General features: G+C 38.4%; 1 protein-coding gene across 1 annotated transcript; it reads left to right on the top strand.

The window, feature by feature from the left end:
* Positions 1-715: 715 nt before the first annotated feature.
* Positions 716-12,385, top strand: LOC120631102 (segmentation protein Runt-like). The gene is made up of 3 exons (XM_039900542.1): positions 716-1,166; positions 9,278-9,415; positions 11,739-12,385. Exons 1-3 carry the CDS (start codon positions 719-721, stop codon positions 12,383-12,385), a joined length of 1,233 nt encoding a protein of 410 aa, XP_039756476.1. The 5' UTR covers positions 716-718.
* The last annotated feature ends 3,139 nt before the right edge of the window (positions 12,386-15,524 follow it).

Below are 15,524 nucleotides of genomic sequence, written 5' to 3' on the forward strand. Positions count from 1 at the left end.
CCCACGGCGAGCTTTCGACTCGAACATGGAAATCATAATTTTTCATGAGCTCGTTGATAGGTTTTCGCACCGACCGCGGTTTCCCGCCGCCCCGTGGCCTAATTACCGCAGCCTCGCGATACGTCACCGCGGTAATTCAAAAAAATCCACCCATCCTTCTCCTACCCGCTGATGTGTCGCGTCGGTGTCTCGTTCGCGCGGGCATTTTTATAAAAACGCAGAGATCGACCGCGGCCGTCCCGTTCGTTCCCGCTGCGGCTCCACGCCGCCCGCACCCTTCGTCTCCTTCCCGCTTTTTACGAGACGTAGGGGCCGCCACCCGGGTGGGGGCGGCGACCGTGCGAACGCAAAATATTGACCATCGGAAAAAGTCGCGTCGTATCGCAGTCATCAGTCGAAACTGAGTCCCCGCGAGCACGCGTCCCTCCGCGACTTCGGTGCGCGTCGTGCGTCTTCGGCTTGCGGTCTCGCCGAGTCGCCCATTTATTTTTCCCGAGTCCCCCGCCCGGCGTCTTGCCCGCGCCCAACAAGTGGTGCGGACGGCTTGCGGCTCACACGGCGTCTCGCGCCCATACTTTGCACAACTTTCCGGAGTGCGCGCACGTCACCGAGTTCGTATCGCGTGTTAGAAACTTTTCTCGGAGTGTTTGAAAGACTAGTGGCGTGACAGAGAACTTTAGTGGCGTGTCGAGGGTCGTTCGAGGGTGAACTGGAGTCGATGCACCTTCCGCACGCAAATCCCCCGGCCCCCACGATGGCGGATGTCTACTCGCACATCCACGAGTACTACCGGCAGAGCCATGGCGACCTGGTGCAGACTGGCTCTCCGGCTGTGCTTTGCTCGGCCCTGCCTGGCCACTGGAGGTCCAACAAGTCTTTGCCGGTGGCGTTCAAGGTCGTCGCTCTGGATGATGTTCAAGATGGAACCATAGTTACAATCAAAGCTGGGAATGATGAGAATGTGATGGCAGAAATGAGGAACTGCACAGCGGTCATGAAGAACCAAGTTGCCAAGTTTAATGACCTCAGGTTCGTGGGTCGGAGCGGCCGAGGCAAATCGTTCAGTTTGACCATAACCATCAGTACGTTTCCCAGCCAAGTTGCCTCTTATACCAAAGCTATCAAAGTTACCGTCGATGGACCACGAGAACCTAGGACTAAGCAAAGTAAGTTGCAATACTTTCTTTACAAGTATCTTTTGATTATAATTTCCTGACTTAGTTATATTAGGTTTATCTATAAGTTTGTTTTGATTACTTTAACTTGCTATTTAAATTTTCGAAAATAATGAATAAAATAAAACTTAATTAAATAGCTGCTCATGAAGTTCAATATTATTTATAATGACAGATATATTTTATTTATTTTTATAACTTTTACTTAATTAAAGTTACGTTTTAGAAACCTTTCGTAATTAGGTGTATGGTGCTTGCATTAAAGTTTTCCTTATTCTCTTCTACATGATACTTTTCAGTAAAACTAAAATTACTAATTGCTTAGGAATAGTTGAGTAATCTAATCTAGTTATACCTATAACTCAAGTAGGATAGTAGGTATAAAACGATTTATGAAGGAAGTTTACTGGCGCTAAATATAAAAACACCCATTCACAAAATTCTAAAATTTACCGACTGCATAACGAAAGCATAAATTATAATCAACATTCCGCGAATAATCGCGAAAAACTAACGCCAGGAAACTATTACAGGGGAAATAGCTCGCAGCCATAAAAAAAAAGAATAAAGATATTCCTATGCGCTAAAGATCTATAGCTTATGTGTTTTTTATGCGCACGCGCTGGCTCCCTGCCAGCCCACAGTCCAATTTTGCGGCACCGAACTTTTGACCACATTCAAAATACTTTTATAAGCCATTGGCAAGCATTTAATTTCACCCATTTGGCTCCAAACGATCTGTTTATTATTAATGATTGATGAAATTTTATAATGGGACTGTTTCTTTAAATATTCTCTGAACCTTAAATAATCCTATAACTCTACCACGCCATAGTTATTTTAAGCAAAAGCTAAAAGGTACTGTATTCCATCTAAAACTTAGGTAGAGCTACAATTAAACTATATATATATAATATTATACCATCTTTAAAGATCGATTTCTCATTATTTAGTAAACTTACATAACATAGTAAAATTAAATGCAACTTAAGAATAGAAGAGCAATTTTAATATAGGTACTAAATATATCCAACTTGAAGAAAAAAAGTGCATTTTAAGGGCACTCACCTCTACTTTAAAATATAATATTATCCAAAGTAAAAAGGTACCTTTTACTAAAAGAGGTAATAAATTTTCTAGCTCCAAGTTTGTGAAAAACTCGAGCTTAGGTTATATTATGTTTAAATACTTTATGATTCAAAGGAACATACTGTTCACTATTATGGGACTTAAAACTCACACTTTTAAATCATATAATATTAATGTTAAATAAATAATGTAAAATAATAATTATTATAATTTTAACTGACTCAAATATTTTGTATTTTAACTTTTACTAATTAACAATAAAATACAATAGATAGATTTAATTAATTGCCTTGAACATAAAACTTATCCAAGCTGCTCCAAAAAAAAACTGTACACCAATATCTACGGTTTATTAACCCATAACTGGACACAAGACTCTCTCTTTAACAGAGCGGAGAGAGAGAGAAAGAGAAAGAGAACGGCATCAGAGCTAAGGTCCTCAACGCTGTTCCCATGAATTTGGATTCTTGGCTCATACCCAAAAAGTTTACCCAGTATTTATCTTATACTAATATATATAAAGCTGAAGAGTTAGTTTGTTTGTTTGCTTGTAAACGTTGATCTCAAGAGCTACTGGTCCTGGATTACTAATTTATCGATAAATGGTATAGGCTAAATTTCAACACACTCTGACCAACTGAGCAAAATGGGGTTACTTTTCTCTTGAGTGCTTGCGCGTAAAAATCATGTATCACAATGTTGTTCCTCTTTTAAAGATATACAAAAAAAGGCCGCGACAGCATACGTCTATCTTTTAAGGTTGACTTAAACGCGGACGAAGTAGCGAGGGCCTGCCATATGTATCTGCATTAATTAAATTATTAATTGTTAAAAGCTGAGCAAAATCCATCAAGCCATTTTTCAAATCGATGAACTAAATATCGAAACTCATAAGAATTTAGACGGGATAAAAATACTAAACCGAGCATCTGTACATTGGTAGGAACGTGAGAATCATTCAAACACGCAGACATTAATTAGATGCTTCGAATAATCTTCGAGCCAGTTGTAACGGTGCGTTCAGAAATAGCCTTGATTGTCTGAGTAAACTTCAATGTGTTTTGACGTCGACTTATAAATGGTTATTGGTTTGGCTTCTAAATATAATGCTTACGAGTGTCTTGTTAGTGGTTATTAAGCTTGCTTTGTTGACCTAACTGTTGTCTTATTACCATCTCTTTCTTATAAAAGTTACGTTTTTGTTTTACATCATTTGCATCACTTTCAGTTGAGGTTTAGATATTATGTAAGTGGATTTATAAGGAGCGGCCTGTTAACGTCCCACTGCTGGACAAAGGCAGTCTCTCTTCGTCACTCTAGGAGTCACGACACCTACCACACTGCTCCAATGTGGGTTGGTGGAAAACTGCAACTAGTAAGTGATAATAATTGGAACCGCGCGTCGGCTTGAAGTGCTCTCCCATTGCTGGGGTTGACAGAAACAACAGAAAGCACACCTGAATCCACGAGGTTTCAAATCTCTCTAGTGCCGCTAAATATTATTGTTGTAACCCTGTTATGTTTGTAAGTGGTAAAACCTAGCCTAGATCAAAAAGTCCATTTGTCCTACTTACTAATATGTCAGTTCATTACCACTCCAGCTTCGGAACTTGCTGAGCAACGTTCACTCTTCTTCTTTCTTAAGTACTTATACATTATTATTGTGGTTTAATCATGAAGAATAGCTTTCTCCGTCACCAGCTGAGATGGAGCAGTAACTACTGCTAAAAGACTTATTTATCATCATCATATGAAACCATTACTACAGGGCACTGGTCTCCTCCCAGAGAAGGGGTTAAGGCATTAGTCCACCACGCTGGCCCAGTACGGATTGACTTCACACGCCTTTGAGAACATTATAGAACTCTCAGGCATGCAGGTTTCCTCACGATGTTTTCCTTCACCGTCTAAGCAAGTAATAAAAACATGCAAGTAATAAAAACAAGCAAGTAATAAGTATTTTGTAATTAAAACGCACATAACTTTAAGGCAGAGGTGCGTGCTGGGATTCGAACTCGGCACCCCGACAGTGACGTCGAAGTGGGCTATCACCGCTTCTCGATAGACTTATTAGTCCATTTGTAATTATTAATTCGCTTAAGCGATATTTTTTAAACTATCGCTAAGCGTACGCTAGCTGTTGACGATGATTCCATTAATTAGCGCCGTCACGCCATCAAGCGACGCCATTGATCGTGGTCCCGCCTTTGATGTTTATCGCTGAGGATGTTAGTTTTTCCGCATACTGTCGTTTTTATTATTGACCAAACTTTGGGCGCATCGGTTTGTTTATACAGACCAGTAACGTTGCGACGAAAATAGTCTGCGGTGTCAAAACGTTCTGATTCCGGCGTGATTTGTGGATGGACTGAACTTTTAATTGAGACATTTCGTTGTTTTAAGTGATATGGTTAAATGGTTTTACTGTTACCTAACTACACCATAATTTTAATATTATTTTGAGTTGGTTTTGGATTTGTGTTTTATGGGTAGGTATATTCTAAATTATCAAGGTATTCAGTTCGTTCCAGCTAGATTTATTTCAGTAAATATATAGTGACTTCAAAGGTCTTATAAATAGAATACCATGCAATTGTTGGCCTCATTTGGGATTCGAACCCAGGACTTAGTTATGTCCAACTGCTATTTATGCTTATCACTACAACAACAAGGCAATGAATATCAATAATCTTTATTTGCACACAACTTTAAGAAAAACAATGACATAAACAGAATACAAAAGGCGGCCGTATTGCTTATTAGCGATCATAGATGAAAACTTGCTTGATACGTTATTACGTTAGGCTAAGAGCAAATAAGAGAATATTTTCCACATGTAAACTTGAAGCGACACTTGCTGTACAAGCGGTTACCAAGTTCCACGCACTGGCCGCGGGCAACAGATGTAAACAATCTCGGGTCCCGTCGTAAAGTACGTTTGATCTCCCCGCCCTCGCCTGTAAAATATGGATTTTATGTGTCGCTGCTAAAATACCACATCCAGTGACCCTCATAACCGACGCATGCTACCACCGATGTTTGTTTTACGAACTGGAGACTCCCGATACACTGGTGAAGAAAATGAAAACATACATAAAAATTTTAACTGAACTGTTCAGTTCAGAAATCTGAAAGATAAAAACTTGATAACACGAAAAAAATTTACGGACAAAAATGTAAGACATTCGAATTAAGACTTTCTATAGACGGTCTTATTGCTGCAAGCAATTTCAAAGGCTAACTTTGTATAGGATCTGATCATAAACGACGCACGCAACCACCGATGCTTGTTTTATGAACTGGAGACTCCTGGTACACTGGTGAAGAAAATGAAAACATACATACTGAACTGAAGCGGATAGAGAAGACGAAAGAGATAAACTTGATTACACGGAAAACATACAAGAACAAACATTTAAGATATTCTATTTAACACTTAGACGGTATTATTGCTGCAAGCAATACTCTAGAGCATTCATAAATATTGCTTTAGATTTATGCAAATGCTTATCGTTAAATATAAAGATATTTGATTAAAATGAATCCTGATTATTATAATATAAAACTGTTTGAAAGAAAACAGTGCTTTTCTTAAAAACCAAACGGGACATTAAATTACAACAGAATTATAATATTTTAAACACACACTTTTAAACTAAAAACAAAAACGGATATTTACTAAAAACTTTTGTTCAATTTCCCATAATAAAGGTTTTCGTTCGGATACTCCCATAATTAAATAATGTAGGCTAATAAAAAAGGCCGTAGGTACTTGTTAAAAATTCGATGAGGGTAAAAAGCATGTATGAATTACATTTATATCTCAAATATCTACTACAGTTTGACTACAGTGGACTCTTGCGATATCGAATTATTACTAATCCTGATTTAGATTTATTAGGGTAATATTGGAAAAACAATTTTAGGTCAGGCATATTATACCCAATGGCTACAAAATTTGGCGAACAATACAGTAACTGAAATATCAAAACTTTAACTTTAATTTTAAACAGTAACAAATTTAAGCACATCTAAAAAAAGCATGATTAAGAAAATGTTATTGCTCTTTTCATTTATATATTCCAAAATAAAAAAAACTTTAACTGACTATTTCGAGACTAAAACTTTTTGGAAATCTTCATCATCAACCTTATCACCAGCCTTTACCCACTACTGGGAACAGGCTCCCTTTCTCATTGGAAAAAGGAATTTAGAGCTTATCGACCATCTACTTGCTCCACCGACTCAGAGATACGAGTATGTAACGATAAACGAGATTTAACAATCATATTCACATTTTGTGATAAACAATCATTAAAGGTTTATGTTTGGTTAGCTCTACGAAAAACGCCAATTTCGTTCAAATTGATTTTTTTAACATCTTAACGTCATAATAATTTTTTTTTCCATTGTAATACCATCAACTAAAACCATATCTTAATATATATAAATCTCCTGTCACGATGTTTGTCCGCGATGGACTCCTAAACTACTTAACCAATTTAAAATTAAATTGGCTCACCGTGAGCGGTCTGGTCCAACTTAAGAGATAGGATAGCTTAGATCTTTAATTATAGTCACAATTTTATTTTATTGCAAATTATTTGTCTATAATTAATTGGCAGTCACATGTTATATATATATACTACTATACTCATTTAAAGCTTAGCGATACTGAATACTTTAAAAACAAAATCAAACGCAGACGAAGTCGCGGGCAACAGCTAGTTTATTATATATTAATTCCGTAAAATGCCTATAGCGACGTCTAAAACTAATGAGGCCATAACAATTTTGCAACATTAAAAAACTAAAATATCATAACGCTCCTCGAGGCTGCTCCTAAATCAATAGCAACGTCTACAACGAGGCAATCAAAACTAGAAGACAATAATATAAATGCGGTGTTTGTCATAAGACACGACGCCCCAAGTTATGGGCCATAACTCGGATCCATTTACTCATCGCGCCCAACACGTCTTTCACATTAATTTACGAGTAACAAACGTTAGCATCTTCTCCGAGTTATTTAACGCCTGTTTTGACACTTGTGTAGTTATTCCCTATCTTTACTGTCATTGCGGCACCGTATCGTCCGATTTGAATATTATTTTAATTTTGTTTACCCCGCTTCGAAATGCTTATTAAATGGACACTTAAATTATATTAATAATAATTAAATTCTATATTTAATTATGATATGAATAAGAAGGTATTTCTAATAACATATGTATGAGCTATTCATAAGAGCCATGAAAAGTCTTTTGTATTAGAAGGTTCGATCGATGGTACAAGTCGGAACTTTATTATTATTATTTGACGGCCGACTGGCGCAATGGGCAGCGACCCTGCTCTCTGAGGCCAAGGCCGTGGGTTCGATTCCCACAACTGGAAAATGTTTCAAAATGAAAATCATTGTTTTTCAGTGTCTCGGTGTTTATCTGTATATTATAAGTATTTATATGTATTATATTCATAAAAATATTCAACAGCTATCTTACTACCCATAACACCAGCTACGCTTACTTTGGGGCTAGATGGCGATTTGTGTATTGTCGTAATATATTTATTTATTATTATCATATCAATTCTGATCTTTATAAGGTGAAGTCATTTATTATTAACTGACGCACTTCATGGTCATATACCTAATTTTATAGAAAATACTAACCAGAGAATGTATTCGAATGTTTCAGAAACTACTCTCTAAGTAATTATATCACTGATAAAATCATTAATTAAAATCCCTAATTTTTATTTGGTACCTACAACACACAACTCCTAGTACCTACAACTCTGCATTCTTATAGAAACGACCCTAAGAAACGATTCACTCATTCCTTTCGTATTAGTCATAATTTAAAACATTTTACATAAGTTAAAGCGGAGTATCATTTATTAATCTAAAATGTGTCTCAACAGTTAGAACGGCTCTCGTTGCGATGTTAATATTCAGAGTCCCGCATGTGTAAAGGGTTGGGGAACCGAATTTAATTGAATACTGGCATTAACAAATGGAGCGGACCGTTTCCGAGTTCCACATTTAACTTATTATGTACCATGATGGCGGAGCTTCACCCGGCCTGCCACGTGACAGCGCGACGGGCCATCCATCACGATCTTAATTTAAAATACCCGCGATTTGGGAAACGCTCTCCCGAAACACTCGCTAATCTCCACTCCAAACGGATTGTGTGTACAGAAATAAAGCTATCGGCCTCTGTAAACATTCTTAAGAGGCGCGCAATAAAAGTGTCTACACACCTGATTATTTACGGGAGAACAAAAGACAGGCGCGCGGACGCGAGCAATCTGTTCGCATCAAATCGTGCCCCGCTAATCAAAAAACTTACGCAACACTAAACATCAGAGGAGTCACTAAACGTCCAGTAATTCAAAACAAAGTAGACGAAGTGCTCGTAAATAGTTAATCCCGTAATAAAAAAGTCGATACACCTGATCGCGATTGAGATGACTCGCGACCGGATTAAAAACGACCGTAAAACTGAAATAGACGTCGGCAGTGGCGTCTTCAGTAGCCTATCGATTAAACAAATAAAAACGCGTTTCGCTAGCTGAAAGGCGAAAGGCAACGTGATGGTGGAGGGTCGTAAAAACGTATGGCACAGAGATGCCGGCTAACTGCAGCAGTAAACCGGGTCGTTTTGTATACAAGCCCCTTGTTATAGTCGGCGAGCGCGGTAAACATTGCGCGAGCCGTGTGACGCCGCCTTTACGGCCGGTCTTTGTGATTGCGACTTCTTGCGGACGTGCCCGAGGTTTGACCTCGACGTAGCTTATAAACGCGCATATAATTTCGGACAGAGTAATAAAACCTTCTTGAAACCGTTTGCTTAAAGAAGAGAATCTAATCTACAATCATCATCATCATATCAACCCATTGAGAAAAATGTTTAATGGCATGCATTAAGTAGCCTTAAATTTTGGGTAGCTTTATCCACACGCTGCCTGAATGGTAATATGGTTCTAAATGTTAATTTCTTTTGTTACAGATTACGGTTATGGGCACCCAGGAGCTTTTAACCCGTTCCTGTTTAACCCAGGCTGGTTAGACGCGGCGTATCTGAATTACGCTTGGGCGGACTACTTTAGGCCACCGCAATTAAGGGAGCAAGCTGCCCTTGTTAAAGGTAAACTTTCCTTTTATACTTATACATCTGAACTAATAATTATTACACCAACAAACTACCAAAACTATGATGTTTCCAAAGAGCCGAATTAAGTATTGTTTAAATATAGGATAGAAGCAGACGGCGGAATTCCATGATGTGTTATGAAAATTAAGCTTAATTTGCTAAACTCCGCGAAAAGATACAGATTCTCCTGCTATTCGAGGAAGCAAAGAAATTTTATGGAAAAAAAATTAAGCTTAATTTTCATAATATAACCATCTAAATTATTACCTCGAGAAAAACCTTTTTGTTATCTCCTATATTAATTTGAAACACTAAATCCTTGACAGATTTCATTTGATGAAAAGTGTTTAACGCACATACTTTAGATGGCTATGCAACGATTTTCCTCAATTTCTACGGGACCCCACACTCAGACCCTGACCTTGTTTCAATGATAGCTAATCTCGAAAGTATAAACTTTCAAATACTTAAATAATTTTAAAAATCGGTCTACAATTGAATAAAGAAACGGTTTTAACTTGATTATAGAACGTCCTACTTTTTTGAAGTGGGAGGAAATGATCGACATGGCCCATATTGAATAGGTCTAATTCATAGTTTGAATTGCAAACTGTAGGTATAATATAAGATACCAATTCGTGGTTAAGGTACCAGCTCTTATCTTGAATACTTTCTGGTGACTTTTACAGCATACACATCCCGGGTACATATCCCGTTTTTAATATATCTAAGGTGCTTTAAAAGTTACTAAGGAAATATTAACAGTTCGCTAATTAGCGAAGCGGGTAGTTAAAACAGGGACAACAAGAATGCATACCGGAAATGTAATCCAGAGATGATAGAGCCCAATATCAAATATTCGATCGCTCCCGGTTCCTATTAAACTTCCGATCGACGGATTATTTGGCATTCGTTAATTTAAAAATTCCCGATTTAGCAAACAACACTCGAAAACATGTTCTCGCTACGGAACCACCCCTCAAGGCCGTACAACGCGAAGGCTCAAATAAAAGAAGCGGCTCTTGAGCGCTGCAAAACAACACCGGTCCAACCGAAGCAAAACCACCCGCTGAAGTCCGTCCGTCGGGGGAAGTGGGGGTGTAGAACGGAAAAAGTATAAAAAGCACCGCCTTCACGTTCGAGAGAGTGTGGAGTCAATTTTATTCCAATGTAGGCGACCGCGCCACCAGCTACTTTTTGTTTCCGACGCTGAAACGCGAGGACCGTTGTACTCAAACACCTACCCGCTTTTATTAAACCTTACCTCCGTTCATTTTTACAAAAGACTTACTTAATTTTTTTTAACGCGCTCAAAGTACGATATAGCTAAAACACAAAACACGATCTCAATTGACTAAACTTTTTAAAGTGATATTACAAAACTATTATTTTATAAATAACTATTTAAAATTTAATTTTAATTTAACACTTTTAAGTAAGGTACTAAAAAACTGAGTGTACTTAATACATGGATGTGTAAAAATTAATTAAACATTATAGTTATCGCAAAACAGTTTCAAATCTGAGCATCGGGATCACCTCAATCAGGCGCGACGCCGATATTGGCCCCCACCTCACCAAATTACCCCCTAGTTACGGCCCCACCCACCCCCGTTGCCTTTTAAAGTGGTCTGCGCACCACTGCCACTGCTGCAAATATAAAAAGTGCAAAAGAGATACGAGCGTCGCACCACCTCCGAGCTCTTTGTGGCCCAATCTGCGCCTCCATCGTGTCCTTTTTATGCGCCCGCTTCTCTTACACTTATCGAGAATCAAAGCTCGCAGCTACAAGAACTTTTGAACACGAATGCTAATGAAAATTTCACGTTTCGAGTCCTCTTTGTCCGCCGTGCACGGAGATAGTGGACTTCCTTATCGCGATAGATCCGGCTTTGTACCGCACATGTGTTCGCTGCAACACCTCACACGTGTTCCGCATCGCTAATGCGCTTTCCACACAACTGTTCGCTCGAGATGTATCGAGCCGAATTAAGGTGGAATGTCGTGTCTGGATCGTAAAGAACGACATCGCGTTCGGATAAATAAATATTGCACCCTCACCCTCCCGATATCGGAGTAAAAAAACATCCCTTTCTATGAAGCCGCCTTTAAACGCCTACAGATTGTACATTATCCTTAGTACGATTATGCACCCTCGTTGTTCAGGGACTCAGCAGAGTGCCCGCGTGCCCCTGGCTGTCCCCTGGGGCTCGTCTTTCATATTACGTCATGTTGTCAAATCAGACAGCAGAAGCTGCACTAAAAAGCATTATTTATGGTAATCCAATAACTAACCCTGAATTTTCTTTGTCTACAGGTGGGGCAGTGCCCATCACATCGCCCCCGCTGGGGTTGCCTGGAGCAGAACTATTCCCGTTTCCACCAGCGATGGCAAGTTTACCAACCGGAGGATTAATTCCGCCACCTGGAGCATTTTTACCGCCAAATGGACTCCTGGCTTTCCCACCTCATCCCGCAGAACTTGCGCTGAAAAGCTTACCGCAAGAATTAACATTGAAAAACGGCGTCAGTCCTTATGATGCTTTAAGACATTTCCAAAGTAACGTTTCTTCGATGGATACTACGAGTGCTCGTTTATCTCCTACGAGCAGCAGACAGAGTGGAAGCCCGAGAAGTATGGTTAACGCTAGTCCAAGATCAAAGGCTGATTCGAAATCCGAGGTCAATTCGACTCACGAAGCGACTATATCCGATGAGTCGGATGAAGAACCTATCGAAGTGGTTAAATCAGCCTTCCATCCGACAAGACCTGCAAACGTTGAACTCCAGGAGATGAAACAAGTGCAAGCAGCGGATTCCACCGTGTCTGATAAGCCACGGATGCGCAATGAACTAAAAGCGCCATCACAACGAACCACGCGTGTTCTCTCCACTAGTCCGACATCGACCAAAATTACAAATGGTAGCATATCGACGCATAAATCTGTGTGGAGACCATATTGACGTTTTTAGTGTTAGTGACTTTATATCCGTGTGAATCGGAGTTATTGAAATGTGATAAAACGAGCTTGTACATATTGTAGGTATAAGTAAATTAAAAATTGAGATATTTATTTAATATAGATAGATATTTAGTAGATTATGACTTCATTGTTCGGAGTTGTAGTAATGTAAATTGTAATTATTGTCGTAAATGTTACGGGCGTTGTTAAAGCTTTTTGATTATGAATAGATGCATTTAAACGTTAATGTCGTATCAAAATGATGAATTGTAAAATAAGAAAAACATTTATGTAGATCCTTATAATAGTGTAATTTGAAAGAAATCCATTGACTGACTATCATATATAACTGAGCAGATGGAAATCTGACATTATTGTATAAATTGTAAATTATATTTATTGATGTAAATTCGAATTAAAACTTAAACGGCAATGTCTTAATGAGTTGTAAATATGTAGAGTACCTACCGAGATAAAAAATAATTCTAAAAATTAAACCGTCTTTTACTTTGAAAGAAATTGTACCTTCCATTACCAATCATTTTGCTTCCATTGACATATAATTTACACTTAACGATCTTTCACGATCGTAATGTAGTGATGTACAACGTCAAAAATATCTGTATTCAAGTAGGCCTTGGCCCATAGGTGGCACTTTTGATGCGTACATTACATGAGAATTACGGTACTGAGATGATGGTTATAACCATATTCGTTAAAATTAAAACTAAAGCTTAACGCGTCCTGGTCTAAGAGGAAGCCCACAACAAACTTAGCCGGTTGTTTTTTTTTTGTTATATGGTGATAACAAAAAATAAACACCCGGCTAAGTTTGTTGTGGGCTTAGCTTTTAAAAAGGTTAAATAACTCTAATCGCTAACGTGAAACTGTTTTGCAAGAAATCTGAACACATGCAAGGACTTGACTTGGTATTTGACAATGCGATGTGTCAGTACCAGCGCATCCGAACACACGGTTCAACAATCAGTGAGCTTACTACCATCGCTTAAAGCAGTATTATTTCAAAATATCACACTAATATGACTATTTTTTAGTTTTAGCCCCCATTAGTTTAACGAAATGTGATAGTATCAAGAGTCCGCATTACGGTAAGGTCTATTTCCAATATTTCGAAGACAATGACGAAACCAAATCCGAAATAAAAATTGATCATGTGTACGTCTCTAGTAGGGTAATATATCTATTCAAAATGTCAACTGTTTCTCGTAGACCTACTAATTTGTTCTCCTATATCAATTTGGACGTAAAGCTTTGTACCTACTTATACACAGATAGGAAGAAAAATAGCATTTGTTACCTATGTTTACAAAGACTATTTTTCTACCCATCTGCAGGGGGCAATCTAGCATTTACCTATGTAAAATTTCAATAAGATAGCAGTGGTTCAGCCGAATGTAGGTAACAAACAAACAGAAATACATGTTTTCACATATATAATAATTGAAGTTACGGATAATATGCATTATTTAATAACATTAATAATCATCATTTATTCGCGTTAAAAATAATGGATACAATATTTACATGAACGCCCTAACCTCTCCGGAAGAAAACCCTGTCCTTCCTGATTCCTGATTATATAATTTCACTTACTACTATCAAAGCAGGATTTAAAAAACAAACTGATTGATAGAACATACACTGTATTCAAATGTAACTATGAGACATCACAGTAATGCGGGTGAGTACAAAAGTAATACTGCAGCCTGTAGGTATATATAAAATCGATTGCATCATAAAACCAATTTAACCATAGTTAAACACATTTTTCTTACACAATTACCCCTGATTCGAGAGCGGTCCCATTAAACTCATTAAACAAATGAACACCAATGATATATGTACGCACTACAATTGAAAAGTTAATGGGATAGCATTTATAAAGAGTTACAAGAGCACACGTGCGTCGCACATTGTATCCAACCAACATAAACAACAGATAATGGTTGTGTCTAGTGTTTAGCTTCTGTTTGCTTATCCACACTACGATAATAATGCAAAGTTAGTGTGTTGCTTGTTAGGTATTTGGATGTCCATTAATCATTTTTGTTTTAATATTAATTATATTAAAATAATGATGATTGATTGGAAGCGGTGATAGCATAGTAAGTAAGGCTTTGATTTCACTTTCGGGGGGCCGAGTTCGAATCGCAGCACGCACCTCTAACTTTTCTAAATTATGTGCGTTTTAAACAATTTTTTTTTTTTTTATTGGTCAACTTAAGAGTAAAAGAATTTACGACAACTACTATTAAAATATCGTTTGCTTCAACGGTGAAGGAAAACATCGAGAGGAAATCGTGCATGCCTGAGAGTTCTCTATACTGTTCTTAAAGGAGTGTGGAGTACACCAATCCGCACTGGGCCAGGTACAACCGGAGCGCTGGACTTCGGCCTAAAGGCCCCTCCGAGGAGGGGCCTAATCGCGGGAGGAGACCCATGCTCTGTAGTGGGCCGGTAATGGGTTGATATTATGGCCATGATGGTGGGAATGTAATGACAATTTCTCTACTTATTTCTGATGCCAAGTAGCATTGCTGTGCAACTATTGTAATAATTATAATTATTATTATTTATTTATTGAAAAAAATATAACATATTTTATAGGTTACCCTTGAGGCTTGTCGATTAAAGCCTTGGCTTGACAAGCAGTGGGGCTGAGCACCTACGATTCAGGTTGATGGACACGGGGTGGCACCTTGTAGAACAATTTATAGGAGCCATGTTGCTAGGTTTATATATGCGTTGGTATTCTACATATCCTAAGGTCGACCATCTGTAAATTGAAAGCTTCAAACGAAGTGCCTCACAGTTCCTTGTTAAAAAAACGGCAATGCCTTCAGAACTACCATTATCAGAATCGCAGTAGGTACCTACTTATTTTAAACAAAAGTAACTAAAAGTACCTATAGGTAAAACAGAGGTGCGTGGCGTGACACAACGTAGAAGAGGCGATGGCGCGGCGCTATCAATTGTGTTTGCGCCCGAGCTGATCCGGTTAGCTGATTGCACCCTACGCCCCGCGGTCAGCCGCCCGCTCCTCAAACAACGCCTGCCATACACAGACGCTGTGCTCTGCTTCTACTGGATGAGTCTGTAATAAAGACTTTAACATTCAT

The sequence above is a fragment of the Pararge aegeria genome, chromosome 17 (genome assembly GCF_905163445.1).
Source record: "Pararge aegeria chromosome 17, ilParAegt1.1, whole genome shotgun sequence".
Classification (NCBI taxonomy): Eukaryota; Metazoa; Arthropoda; class Insecta; order Lepidoptera; family Nymphalidae; genus Pararge; species Pararge aegeria.

Bases quoted from the DNA above. Each gene is read 5' to 3' on its own strand.
- LOC120631102 (XM_039900542.1), top strand. From the start codon at position 719: ATGCACCTTCCGCACGCAAATCCCCCGGCCCCCACGATGGCGGATGTC. The intron at 1,167-9,277 runs GTAAGTTGCAAT...CTTTTGTTACAG, and splicing joins AGAACCTAGGACTAAGCAAA to ATTACGGTTATGGGCACCCA. The intron at 9,416-11,738 runs GTAAACTTTCCT...CTTTGTCTACAG, and splicing joins GCAAGCTGCCCTTGTTAAAG to GTGGGGCAGTGCCCATCACA.